General features: G+C 47.0%; 1 protein-coding gene across 3 annotated transcripts in view; it reads left to right on the top strand.

The window, feature by feature from the left end:
- Window positions 1-14,705, top strand: part of LOC137346697 (dehydrogenase/reductase SDR family member 13-like) — a 31,363-nt gene that overhangs the window by 4,175 nt on the left and 12,483 nt on the right. For all 3 annotated transcript variants that reach the window (XM_068010403.1, XM_068010405.1, XM_068010404.1), the window contains one exon: window positions 9,373-9,496. In XM_068010403.1, the coding sequence (XP_067866504.1) occupies window positions 9,373-9,496 (124 nt within the window). The remainder of the gene's footprint in view (window positions 1-9,372; window positions 9,497-14,705) is intronic.

Here is a 14,705-nt window from a genome sequence, read left to right as displayed (position 1 = left end):
CGGACTGCTACTCTCGTCACATCCTGAGATCCACGCTCAGTGCCATACGCTGCCACATGTACACACTGGACCTCTCTCTCCAGAAGCACTGCCTCACCTTATCTCAAAGCTGTTGTACTCCGCAGTTTCATTTCATCCTTCATCTTATCCGACGCGTTAACAAAAGGCTTTTTTTCTTCCTTTCAAGGGTAAGGAATGCAAATTCCAACAGCTGATGGGGAATAATGCCCCTCCAGATCCTCCTTCACTTTCCTCTGACTCCTTACTGTGTATTCACTATACCCTCTGACCTTCCCATCTCTGACACTGAACAACCTGTACTCAGCAAAGGACTCAGTTTTATCCCCTTATGCCCCCCCCCCCCCCCCCCCATCTCAATGAATTTCGCACTTGGCATGACATTGAGCTCTTCTTCCATTGCCTTCACCTCCGTGCTCACTTCTGGACCCCTCCCTCTGGCCTCTGACCTGCTCTTGAGCTTTTCCTTGAGAGAACTCAGTGAGAAATCGGCCGTCTCAATTTCTCTACTCCCCTCACTCGCTCCAACCTGTCTCCCTCTGAACCTGCTGCGCTCTGTTCTCTCAGGTCTAACCCCGACATTGTGATCAAACCTGCTGACAAGGGTGGTGCTGTTGTCTGGCGTACCGACCTCTACCTTGCAGAGGCTAATCGCCAACTCTGACACTTCTTCCTACCTCCCCCTGGACTATGACCCCACCACCGAACATCAAGCCACTGTCTACAGGGCTGTCGATGACCTCATCGCCTCTGGAGATCTTCTCTCTACAGCTTCCAACCTCATAGTCCTGCAACCCCGGACAACCTGCTTCTACCCCCTCCCTAAAATCCATAAAACGGACTGACCTGGCGGACCCATCGTTTCAGCCTATTCCTGCCCCACTGAACTTATTTCTTAATATCTCAACTCTATCCTTTCTCCCCGGTCCAGTCTCTTCCCACCTACATTTGTGACTTCTGGCGCCCAACGTCATTTTGACAATTTCCAGTTTCCTGGCCCTAACTGCCTCCTTTTCATTATGGACATCCAATCTCCCTACACTTCCATCCTCACCAGGACGGTATAGAGTCGTACAGCATCGAAACAGGCCCCTTGGCCCACTGTGTCCATGCCGACCATAATGCCTATCTATACTAGTCCCACCTGCCTGCATTAATTCCATATCACTCTATGCCTTGCTCATTCAAGTACCTGTCTAGATGCCTCTTAAATGTTGCTACTGTTCCTGCCTCCACCACCTCCTCTGACAGCTCATTCCAGATGCCCACTATTCTTTGTGTGAAAAATTTACCCCTTTGATCCCTTTTAAACCTCCTTCCTCTCACCTTAAATCTATGCCCTCTAGTTTTAGTCACCCCTACCATGGGAAACAGGCTCTGGCTATCTACCCTATCTACGCTTCTCATAATTTTATATACCTCTATCATGTACCCTCTCGGTCTCATTCGCTCCAGGGAAAACAGACCCAGCCTATCCAATCTCTCTTTATAACTCAAGCCCTCCAAACCAGGCAACATCCCTGTGAATCTTTTCTGCACCCTCTCTAGCTTAATCACATCTTTCCTGTAGTGCGGCGACCAGAACTGCACACAGTACTCCAAATGCGGCCTAACCAACGTTATGTACAACTGAAGCATGACGTCCCAACTCTTGTACTCAATGCCTCGGCCGATGAAGGCAAGCATGCCATACGCCGCCTTCACCACCCTGTCTACCTGTGTTGCCACTTTCAGGGAACTATGTACTTGCTCCCCAAGGTCTCTCTACTCAACAACATTCCCCAGAACCCTGCCATTCACTGTACATGTCCTACCCTGGTTTAACTTCCCAAAATGCATCACTTTGCACTTGTCTGCATTAAATTCCATTTGTCAATCCCTTGCCCACTTTCCCAGTTGATCTATATCCTGTTGTAACCTTAGCCAACCTTCTTCACTGTCCACTATACCACCAATTTTGGTGTCATCTGCAAACTTACTAGTCATGCCCCCGACATTCACATCTAAGTCATTAATATATATGACAAACAACAGAGGGCCCAGCACCGATCCCTGCGGCACATCACTGGTCACTGGCCTCCAATCTGATAAACCCTCCACTACCACCCTCTGCCTCCTATCACCAAGCCAATTTTGTATCCAATTGGCTAGCTCACCCTGGATCCCATGTGTTCAAACCTTCCGGACCAGCCTACCATGCGACACCTTGTGCAAGGCCTTGCTAAAGTCCATGTAGACAATGTCCACCGCCCTGCCCTCGTCAATCTTCTTGGTCACCTCCACAAAAAACTCAATCAAGTTCGTGAGACATGATTTCCCACGCACAAAGCAATGCTGACTATCCCTAATCAGACCTTGCCTTTCCAAATGCATATAAATCCTTGAGGGCTCTCCGCTTCTTCGTTGAACAGAGGCCCAACCAGTTCCCATCCACCACCACCCTCTTCCGCCTGGCTGAACTTGTTCTCACATTGAACAACTTCTCCTTCAACTCTACTCGCTTCCTTCAAATAAAAGGTGTTGCCATGGGTACCCGCATGGGTCCTTGTTATGCTTGTCTTTGTGTGGGATATCGTAAACATTCCTTGTTCCAGTCCTGCTCAGGCTCCTTCCCCCAACTCTTTTTCTGGTATATTGATAATTGTATCGGTGCCGTTTCCTGCTCCCGCCCTGAACTGGAAAATTTTATCAACTTTGCTTCCAATTTCCACCCTTCTCTCACCTTTACATGTTCCATCTCTGACACTTCCCTTCCCTTCCTCAACTTCTCTGTCTCCATCTCCCCGGATAGGCTGTCCACCTAATATTCATTATAAGCCCACCAACTCCCACAGCTACCTCGACTACACTTCTTCACACCTTGCCTCCTGTAAAGACTCCATTCCATTCTCCCAGTTTCTCTGTCTCCGACGCATCTGCTCTGATGATGCAACCTTCCACAACAGTGCTTCTGATATGTCTTCCTTGTTCCTCAACCGAGGATTCCCCCCTACTGTGGTTGATAGGGCCGTCAACCGTGTCCCGCCCATTTCCCACACCTCTACCCTCACCCCTTTTCCCCTCTCCCAGAACTGCGACAGGGTTCCCCTTGTCCTCACTTTCCACCCCACCTGCCTCCACATCCAAAGGATCATCCTCCGCCATTTACGCCACCTCCAGTGTGATTCCACCTGGATCTTCCCCTCTGAGCATTCCGAAGGGATGGTTCCCTCTGCGACACCCTGGTCCACTCCTCCATTATCACCGACACCTCATCCCCTTCCCACGGAACTGTCCCATGCAATCTCAGGAGGTGTAATACCTGCCCTTTTGCCTCCTCTCTCCTCACTATCCAAGGTCACAAATGCTCCTTTCAGGTGAAGCAGCGATTTACTTGTACTTCATTCAATTTAGTGGACTGTATTCGCTGCTCACAATGCGGTCTCCTCTACATTGAGGAGACCAAACTCATTGGATGACCACTTTGTGGAACATCTCCGCTCAGTCTGAAAATATGACCCCGAGCTTCCTGTTGCTTGCTATTTCAACATGCCCCCCTGCTCGCATGCATCTCTGTCCTGGGCTTGCTGCAGTGTTCCAGTGAACAGCAACACAAGCTCACGGAACAACACTTCATTTACCGATTAGGCACGTTATAGCCTACTGGACTGAACATAGAGTTCAATAATTGCAGAACATGACTAGCCTTTTTTTTTAATGATTATTTGATTTTAGTTTGTTTCATTCATTTTTTTTTTACTATGTGCCTGTCCATTGTTTTAGTCATGTTTGTGCTTTTGGCTAGGGCTGTTCATTATTCTGTCATTAACACTCTCTCTGCACTGATGCTTTGTCTTTCACTACACTGCTAGCAAACCGCCCCCCTCTTTTACCCCCCCTCTTTTACCCCCCCTCCTCTTTTACCCCCCCTCCTCTTTTACCCCCCCTCCTCTTTTACCCCCCCTCCTCTTTTACCCCCCCTCCTCTTTTACCCCCCCTCCTCTTTTACCCCCCCTCCTCTTTTACCCCCCTCCTCTTTTACCCCCCTCCTCTTTTACCCCCCTCCTCTTTTACCCCCCTCCTCTTTTACCCCCCTCCTCTTTTACCCCCCTCCTCTTTTACCCCCCTCCTCTTTTACCCCCCCTCCTCTTTTACCCCCCCTCCTCTTTTACCCCCCCTCCTCTTTTACCCCCCCTCCTCTTTTACCCCCCCTCCTCTTTTACCCCCCCTCCTCTTTTACCCCCCTCCTCTTTTACCCCCCTCCTCTTTTACCCCCCTCCTCTTTACCCCCCTCCTCTTTTACCCCCCTCCTCTTTTACCCCCCTCCTCTTTTACCCCCCCTCCTCTTTTACCCCCCCTCCTCTTTTACCCCCCCTCCTCTTTTACCCCCCCCTCCTCTTTTACCCCCCCCCTCCTCTTTTACCCCCCCCTCCTCTTTTACCCCCCCCTCCTCTTTTACCCCCCCCTCCTCTTTTACCCCCCCTCCTCTTTTACCCCCCCCTCCTCTTTTACCCCCCCTCCTCTTTTACCCCCCCCTCCTCTTTTACCCCCCCTCCTCTTTTACCCCCCCTCCTCTTTTACCCCCCCTCCTCTTTTACCCCCCCCTCCTCTTTTACCCCCCCCTCCTCTTTTACCCCCCCCTCCTCTTTTACCCCCCCTCCTCTTTTACCCCCCCTCCTCTTTTACCCCCCCCTCCTCTTTTACCCCCCCCTCCTCTTTTACCCCCCTCCTCTTTTACCCCCCCCTCCTCTTTTACCCCCCTCCTCTTTTACCCCCCTCCTCTTTTACCCCCCTCCTCTTTTACCCCCCCCTCCTCTTTTACCCCCCTCCTCTTTTACCCCCCCCTCCTCTTTTACCCCCCCTCCTCTTTTACCCCCCCCCTCCTCTTTTACCCCCCCCTCCTCTTTTACCCCCCCCTCCTCTTTTACCCCCCCCCTCCTCTTTTACCCCCCCCCTCCTCTTTTACCCCCCCCTCCTCTTTTACCCCCCCCTCCTCTTTTACCCCCCCTCCTCTTTTACCCCCCCTCCTCTTTTACCCCCCTCCTCTTTTACCCCCCTCCTCTTTTACCCCCCCCTCCTCTTTTACCCCCCCTCCTCTTTTACCCCCCCCCTCCTCTTTTCCCCCCCCTCCTCTTTTACCCCCCCCTCCTCTTTTACCCCCCCCTCCTCTTTTACCCCCCCCTCCTCTTTTACCCCCCCCTCCTCTTTTACCCCCCCCTCCTCTTTTACCCCCCCCTCCTCTTTTACCCCCCCTCCTCTTTTACCCCCCCTCCTCTTTTACCCCCCCCTCCTCTTTTACCCCCCCCTCCTCTTTTACCCCCCCCTCCTCTTTTACCCCCCCCCTCCTCTTTTATCCCCCCCTCCTCTTTTATCCCCCCCTCCTCTTTTATCCCCCCTCCTCTTTTACCCCCCCCTCCTCTTTTACCCCCCCCTCCTCTTTTACCCCCCCCTCCTCTTTTACCCCCCCCTCCTCTTTTACCCCCCCCCTCCTCTTTTACCCCCCCCCTCCTCTTTTACCCCCCCCCTCCTCTTTTACCCCCCCTCCTCTTTTACCCCCCCTCCTCTTTTACCCCCCCCTCCTCTTTTACCCCCCCTCCTCTTTTACCCCCCCTCCTCTTTTACCCCCCCTCCTCTTTTACCCCCCCTCCTCTTTTACCCCCCCTCCTCTTTTACCCCCCCTCCTCTTTTACCCCCCCTCCTCTTTTACCCCCCCTCCTCTTTTACCCCCCTCCTCTTTTACCCCCCCCTCCTCTTTTACCCCCCCTCCTCTTTTACCCCCCCTCCTCTTTTACCCCCCCTCCTCTTTTACCCCCCCCCTCTTTTACCCCCCCCCCTCTTTTACCCCCCCCCTCTTTTACCCCCCCCCTCTTTCTCCCCCCCCCCCTCTTTCTCCCCCCCCCTCTTTCTCCCCCCCCCTCTTTCTCCCCCCCCCCTCTTTCTCCCCCCCCCTCTTTCTCCCCCCCCCTCTTTCTCCCCCCCCCTCTTTCTCCCCCCCCCTCTTTCTCCCCCCCCCTCTTCCTCCCCCCCCCTCTTTCTCCCCCCCCCTCTTTCTCCCCCCCCCTCTTTCTCCCCCCCCCTCTTTCTCCCCCCCCCTCTTTCTCCCCCCCCCTCTTTCTCCTCCCCCCCTCTTTCTCCTCCCCCCCTCTTTCTCCTCCCCCCCTCTTTCTCCTCCCCCCCTCTTTCTCCTCCCCCCCTCTTTCTCCTCCCCCCCTCTTTCTCCTCCCCCCCTCTTTCTCCTCCCCCCCTCTTTCTCCTCCCCCCCTCTTTCTCCTCCCCCCCTCTTTCTCCTCCCCCCCTCTTTCTCCTCCCCCCCTCTTTCTCCTCCCCCCCTCTTTCTCCTCCCCCCCTCTTTCTCCTCCCCCCCTCTTTTTCCCGTCCACTCCTTCTCCCCCCTCTTTTTTCCCCCCCTCCACTCCTTCTCCCCCCTCCGCTCTCTTTTCCCCTCTTCCCCCCCCCGGGGCCCCCTCACTCTTTTTAAATAATGGTACAACGTTCACAGACCTGCAATCCTCTGGTACCTTGCCTGTACCTAGTGAGGACTTGAAGATGATCCTCCATTCATCCGCTATTTCCTCCCTGGCTTTCTTTAACATCCTGGGATGCAATCCATCTGGTCCTGGCGATTTATCGACTTTCAAGGCTCTCAGGCCCTCTAGTACTTCCTGTCTCATTATGCTTATCGTATCTAATATTTCACACTCCTCTTTAACTATGATGTCTGCATCATCCCTCTCCCTTGCGAAGACAGAGATAAAAACTCATTAAGAACCCTGCCCACATCTTCTGCATCCACACGTAAGTTCCCTTGTACATCTCTGATAGGCCCTACCCTTTCCTTTGTTATCCTCTTGCTCTTAATGATAAAAACACTGATAAAACATCTTTGGGTTTTCTTTGATTTTACCTGCCAATAATTTTCATGTTCTCTCTTTGCTTTTCTAATTTCCTTTTTTACTTCACCCCTGCACTTTCTGTACTCCTCTAGACTTCCTAAAGTGTTAAGATTTTTGTGATCATCATATGCTTTCTTTTTCTGCTTTAACTTGCCCTTCTCAATAACCAGAGGGCTCTAGATTTGGCAGTACCATCCTTTATTTTTGTGGGGCCGTGTCTACACTGTGCATGTAGTATGTTGCTTTTGTATCCCTCAAAGCACATAATCTTAAGGTTCCAGACCATCCACACAGTCAGTGCCATATCTTCCTCTGCCAACCCTGTCAATTGCTAGCCTATCTCTCTTCCTAAACCTAACTCTGTATCACTGCAGAGCCCTCATCAGGCTTATCTTTTCTGATACCTTCAACTTGCTCACCCTTACCTACGTCTTGATCACTTCTCCACCCAATTTGAACACTCAATTGCCTCTCCTTGCTGTAGTGTGTAGTGTATCATAAATGTTCCCCTTTGCTCAGGTAGCATGCTCCTCCTTTGTAAAAATGCTGCTAGCACTCCTAAAAACAAACCTGCAATCCCTCCACTCCTACTTCTTGTGTTCTTGTGCTCCCTGCTTTTTATACTAGCCTGGAGTCGAACTCAAAACCTTCTGACTGGAGTGGAGATTACCACCAACTGAGTCGAGCTGAAACTTGTTTTTCAGAGAGCACTAAGCAACTTATCCAAGGTTATATTTTATACCGTATTGAAAGGCGTGATGTGCCCCCTTGTCTACCCACTGTTAACTTACGTTCGATTGATGGTTGCTGTTTAATGATCTACTGGAGCTTTTGAGAAAAGGCTTTATTTGTGAGCAATAGTGTGTCCTGGGGGGGGGGAAAGAATGCTCATTATGTCTCCTTCAATGACAGTTGATAAAAGTAATCTGTATTTAGCCCATACTGACCAGACCACATTCCAGAGTATACTATTAGTTTTAAATAAAAACAAGAAATGCTGGAAATACTCAGCAGGTCTGGTAGCATCTGTGGAGGGAAGAGCAGAGTTAACGTTTCAGGTCAGTGACCCTTCATCAGAACTGCTTTTAAAAAAATGTACCTGAAAAAGAGTTGGGGGAGGGGGCCTGAGTAGGACTGGAACAAGGAATGTTCGACATATCCCACAAAAAGACAGGCGTAACTAGGACCCATGCGGGTACCCATAGCAACACCTTTTACTTAAGGAAGTGAGTGGAGTTGAAGGAGAAGTTGTTCAATGTGAGAACAAGTTCAGCCAGGCAGAGGAGGGTGGTGGTGGATGGGGACTGGTCAAGCCTCTGTTCAAGGAAGAAGCGGAGAGCCCTCAAACTGTCCTGGTGGGTAATGGAGGTGTAGAGAGATTGGACGTCCATAGTGAAGAGGAGGCGGTTAGGGCCAGGAAACTGGAAATTGTGAAAATGATATGGGGCGTCAGAAGAGTCATGGATGTCGGTGGGAAGAAACTGGACCAGGGAAGAAAAGATAGAGTTAAAATAGGAAGAAATAAGTTCAGTTGGGCAGGAACAGGCTGCAACAATGGGTCTGCTGGGCCAGTCGCTTGATGTTTGGTGTTGGGGTCATGGTCCGGGTGAAGTAGGAAGAAGTGTCTGAGGGTTGGTGCTGAGCCTCTGCAAGGTAGAGGTCAGTATGCCAGGCAACAACAGCACCACCCTTGTCTGTTGGTCTAAATCTGGGTGGTGGTAAGTGTACTACAATTGGCCTGATACCTGAGGCTGGGGAGGGGAAAATCAGTCAGTGTTTCTATATCTGTTTTCTTCCAATTGACTGCTGCTGGAAAAAGCACCTTGTCCAATCTGGTGAGGGCAGGTTTGAATGTGGCTCTGACGGCTCACATGGTTGAATAATCTGATTCTTATTGTGCTTCCAGGTGATGAATTGCTGCTTGGATGAGGTACTAGAGATTTCTCTCATCACCACCACCCCTCCTCCCCACCATCCTACTGCCTGATAGCCAAGCAATGAGTTTGCAAGTTTAGAAGAAGTAGGGAATAATGGTGAAAGTACAAGAGAGAAGAAAACTCAGAGAATGTTTCAGCTTCATTCGCGAGTGGAGTATTTTGATAACTGCAAAGGATGGGAAAGAATGGCATGCTGGGCTAGAAACAGGATAGGGAGTCCTTCTGTGCCCATGGAACAGTAACCCAACACAGGCCAGTGCTGCCTGGAGAGGAAGGAAGGGTGAAAAGAGAAGAAAAATGATGGTGGAGGGACATGCCATACAAAGAATAAGTTTTGCTTAAAATAATTCAACTTGCTTCCTAACTGTGTTTTAAGCCCAAGGATGTGAAACAGCAACTTTCAAATAAATATCTCTCAAACACCAAATGTAGACTTGAAAGCTGCAAGTAACATCCAGAGGTTTGCAGAAGTTTTTGTTTAGTTAATACTGTATATTAGTGATTTGCAGGATGCTTTAACGAACATGTCCATTTGTCATCCACAGAAGAGCGGCAACAACAATGTGATCTTTATGCAACTGGATCTTGCAAGTCTTAAATCAGTGAGGGCTTTTGCAGAGACCTTCCTGAAATCAGAGCCTCAGCTGCATGTGCTCATCAATAATGCAGGCAAGAATTTAAACATTCTGTCACAACCAATGTTTAACCTTGAGACTGCTCGTATTGTTGAAACAGTCACACTCATTGGTACACAGACATTAAAATTATTTGTCAGAGTTTGTATTTGATTCTCTACACTGATATAATCATTAAAAGCCTAGACTTTCCATAAGATGCATTTGTGTTTGTAAGTTGGTGCGCTATTCTGCGACAGTGGTTTTCTAACCATTCGGATTTCTTCTTAATACTTTTTACTCATACTCCGTGTAAGAGAAAGCTTCTTATGGAACAAAGCTTAATTTTACGTGTGAAGTGTATGAGATAGTCTGCTGCAGAGTGAACAGTTTACCATAATACCACTGGGTTACAGGGAAAAGTACTGTGAGGTGCCAGCATACATGCCTGGCACCTCTGAAAGATGGAAAAGCTCCACTCTGGCAGATCATGTAGTACAGGCTAAAGGAATTAATTCGAACTCATGGTAAAGCAGCATGTTTTCCAAAAGCAAGAGCAAGTCAGCAGATAAAAATAAAATTACAGTCCTTAACTTCTGCAGTATTTTTGATTTGTTTTTGAGACAAAATAACAGTGTTTCAAGATTCTTAATGTCCTTTGATAATTTTACATGGAACACACCTCAACCTGCATGGAGTTCCATCTCTTCCTAATGACTTAGGTATGTGGCTAGACTCAGTGAATGAAAGCAATTGTCATGTTTGCTGTAAGTCTGCGAAGCCTCTCGGCCAAAGGCGCACTGGTGCACTTTAACCATGGCACCAGCTTGATGAATACTGGTTCACACCTTGTTTGCGTTTCATGCTCAATTAATGCCTTGATAAGTCATAATTGAAGTAGAGCTGGAGAAAGCAGGTTGGCTGGCCTGTAACTCAGAGCGTTCTGTAGATTCTCATAACTCCAGTATCATTTTGTAAACAATAGTGCAAAGAAATTTTCATTGACCTGTTAGTTCATAGTCATCAAAGAAACAAAATTACCCTTTCAAAAGATACAATTTTATTAGCTATTGTTCAAAGATTGAGAGTTCCAAACCAAACAATGAGTATTCGCTCAACCATCTTAGCAGTTGAAGAAATACAAAGACAGTAGCAATCTCTTCCACAAAGCAATAAGGGGAACCATTTCAAATTATTACAGTACGACAGTGTGGTTGGCTCGGTTACCGAGGGGGAGCTCTGTGTGAGAATTGTTATTTTCTGAGTTACTCTGTCAGTGTGTGTTGGCTGGACTCTGATCATATATTGCATTTTTCATTTATTTTCATGCAACAGATTTTGTTTTTGTGTCTGTTCCTTGGCGACAGATGCAAACAGGAGACTGTAATTTGCCGAAAGGAGCCTCTCTACGCCTGAAGTGAGAGATACAGTTGCATTCAGTGTATGGTGGGGGGAAGGGACTCAATATTCTCTCTAAAGTGGGTGTGTTCACAAGATAAGTACATGAGGGAGAAATGAGAAGGATGTTCTGGTTAGGTGGGAGGAAGCTTGTGTGAAGCATGGACGCCAGCATAGACCAGTTGGGCCAAATGGCCTGTTTCTGTGCTGTACATTCTATGTAATTCTACAAAAGAAAGCTACAAAGTAAATGGAAAGCTTTAAAATACAGAATTTCTTATAACTTGTAACAGGATAAATCTCAGTTTTTGAGCATTTGTTTGCACTGTAACAACTGATTTTGAAGGTAGCATTTAAAAAAATATTAATTGTTTAAGGAAACTAAGCATCAATCTCTGACTAAGTTTTTGTTTGATTTAAACTACTGGTATCAGAAGAAAGAGCTACCATTAACCTTTGGACCTTGTCAGTGTTACAGACAGAACTTTAGAGCTGTTAGATTTCTTTTTGAAGTATAGGTAAATGCAACAGCCAATTTCCACGCAGAAATGTCCAATAAACAACTCACAAATGAGTGAATGGGGAGGTAATCTGTTTTTATTTTGTTGGTTGAGGGAGAAATGTTCTCCAAGATACTGGGAAAACTCCCTGCTTTTTGAATAGTGTTGCCAGATAATTCATGTCCACTGGAACAGGCAGACAGGACCTCAAGTTAACGCGCTGTCCAAAAAACCACATCTCTGAAAATGCAGCAATCCCTCAAATAAGAACATAGGTTAATATGATCAAGTGTATTGTGGAATAGCCTAGCTAGGGGATCTTATTTTAAAAAGTTGAAGAAAACTACTGTAATTTCAAAAACTTATGTGTTACTTAAGTGTTAATTGTTAATTTTATGCTGCTTTTGCTGACAATGCAACCACTAGGTGGCGCAATGCTGGCACATGCACTAATGTATCCTCATCAACTGAAACCTCACTATCTGCGATGTCTCAGGCAGCTGCCAGTAAGAAAGATGGCGCTGCTCAATTTGTCACAAAAAAAAGAATTAAACACAAACTCCCTCAATGACTGTGATCGCCGCCTCCATCCCAACCCCAACAGTGCCCTGCTCCCTTCTGCCATCGCGCTTCTCTTCGCCGCTCCCTCCCACGTTCATCTCACCATTCCCTTCCCTCAGCCATTCGTTCCTGCCCTCGCCGCATCCCCCCTCGGCTGCTCGCTCCCCATCTTGCTGGTTTGGCCACTCGCTGCCCACTTCCCCCACTGGCCACTCGCTCCAGGCCTTGCCACTACCCTCCCTCTCAGCTACTCACTTCTGCGTTGCCCTCTCATCCCTCCACCACCCACTTTCCGCCTTGCCACTTTGACGGCTCGTTCCCCGCCCCCGGCCGCTTCTTTGGGCAGCATGGTAGGGAGCAATTGGACGAGGGGGGATGCGGCAAAGGTGGGAGCGAGTGGCTGAGGGGGGTGGGGGGGCGGAAGTTGCGAGGGCAAGTGGCTGAGGGAAGGCAGCAGCAAGGCGGGGAGCGAGCGGCCCAGGTTGGGGGGGATGGTGAGGGGCGAGGAGTTGGGAGCGGAAAATTGAAAGCGGCGATTGAAGCAGGGAGTGGAGTACTGTTTGGGGGATTGGAGACGTCGATCATGGCTGTTGAAGGGTGGTCACGTCAGCGTGCACACGCGCACATTCATACTGGCAAGCTGGCAAATGTTCGCACGCACTGACGATGTCTGCGATCGCTCTGCGCATACTCTGCGTTGTCAGGAGTCACTCCATCAATTTAAGTGTCAGCTGTGGCTCAGTTGGTAGCGCTCTTGCCTCTGAGTCAGAAGACTAGGTTCAATTTCCCCTCCAGGACCTGAGCACAAATATCTATGCTAACATGCCAGTATAGTGCTGTCAGAGGTGTCGTCATTCGGATGAGATGTTAAACCGAGGTCCCGTTTACTCTCTTGGGTGGATCTAAAAGATCCCATGGCACTATTTCGAAGAAGAGCAGAGCAGTTACCCCCAGTGTCCTGGCCAATATTTATCCCTCAATCAACATCTCAAAAACAGATTATCTGGTCATTATCACATTGCTGTTTGTGGGAGCTTGCTGCGTTCAAATTGACTGTCGTGTTTCCTGCATTACAACAGTGACTACACTTCAAGAGTATTTCATTGGCTGTAAAGCATTTTGGGATGTCTGGAGGCCATGAAAGACGCTATATAAATGCAAGTCTTTTTTAAAGGTTGAAAATAGGATCTCAAGTAACTAAAGTTGAGTGATTTTACTGTGGATTGTGTTTCCTTTGAACCCTTGGAGCAGGGATCTACAACCTTTTTTTTTCCTGAAGAGCCTTTTTATTTAAAAAATGCCTAAAATACATCAATTGGGAACCATAAGATGAAAATTTGGCATTCAAAACCAAATACTTGGCAAATTGCCAAGAGACTCTGCTAGAATGCATTATTTGCATATGTAATAAAATGTGTCAATTTATGTATCAGTAGAAAAATATTGAAATTAAAATAGACAACTCTGAATTATCATGTTTTTTGACTTTTTGTAACTATAATTTTGACAGTAAAGTCATCTTTAAAATAAACTTTAACTTAAAATGTGTAGAATTAAGACAATTTTTTAAACTATTCTCGTGATTTTTTAAAAAAGCTTTTAATAGCACATTCAGAACAATTTGTCATCTCAGCTATATTAGAAACAATAATGGTCACAACGATAAAACCTGTTGCTTGAATCAAAGGCATTCTCTATAACCATGGTGTAGCTATACCGCTCAAACAGATTTATTTAGACAGCAATGATGTTTTTTGTTGAAATGATCATTTGAAACTGTAAAGTGTATCATAATGATTAGCCTTTTATCTCCACCATAAAAACATGGCTCTTACTTTCCTTGACTTAATTTTTTTAGGCTTTTTTCATGTTAATGCAATCCAACTGGAAAAGGTTGGGAGCTGCAAATGAGATATTAAAGAGCTGCATGCGGCTCCAGAGCCTCAGGTTGCAGACCCCTGCCTTAGGGTGTCACTAAATTATCTCATCAGAGCGCAATAGCTTTATCAGAATAACTGATGAGATAATTGATCAATACAACTGGCCAAAAAAGGTCTAACATCACTGTCAACTTTTCCTGTCTTGATTGTCAATTGGTTTTCAGCCAATTAGAGGACAATTTTGAACAAGGTGGGTCCTGATGCGAATGGTTGGCACTGAATAAATAGTTTGGTAAAATTAGTTTAGAGAATTGGAGGAGGGGTTAAGAGGTAACGAGCAGAAGTTTTTAAAATCTTTGTTGAAATTTTTATTTACTAACGTAACATTGTACAACTTGCAAACATCCGAGTAATTTTATTCATTACAAAATTAAGGTTTGTCAGAATTTTGGAAGAGGCGGAATTTCCCTGGAAATTTTTAAATCAATCATAATCCTTTGAAACGGATTGTTTGTTGTGTGTTTTTTTTTTTCCTCACTTAGCTTTTCCTGCAGCAAGTATAATTTCATGAACCCAGTATTTTACTTAAGTCCATTAATATGTTAAAAAGTCTTATTTTCTGTTATAAATTCCTGTATTCACAATTATAATGGAAACTGTCAATGTAAACGTCTCGATGTAATTAAAACCTCTCCCAGTTGGGAGCACTGCAGTGTCACCACTGACATCCGGATGTAGTTATAGTGGGACAAATTGCAAAGGCAGTTTCCATTATAAATGTGGACATGGGAATTTGAAGTGGCAATATAAACTGAAGGACAGAATGTATGACTTTAAAATAGCCACGAGATGTTGTCTATGTGCCTCGTTTAAATAATCTCCCACCCTTTTACTTAGTAGATTTGGTCTTTGCTCCCAATGCCAT

The sequence above is a fragment of the Heterodontus francisci genome, chromosome 30 (genome assembly GCF_036365525.1).
Source record: "Heterodontus francisci isolate sHetFra1 chromosome 30, sHetFra1.hap1, whole genome shotgun sequence".
Classification (NCBI taxonomy): domain Eukaryota; kingdom Metazoa; phylum Chordata; class Chondrichthyes; order Heterodontiformes; family Heterodontidae; genus Heterodontus; species Heterodontus francisci.
The sequence above is the reverse complement of the archived record's forward strand: the minus strand, read 5'-3'. Positions and strand labels throughout refer to the sequence as shown.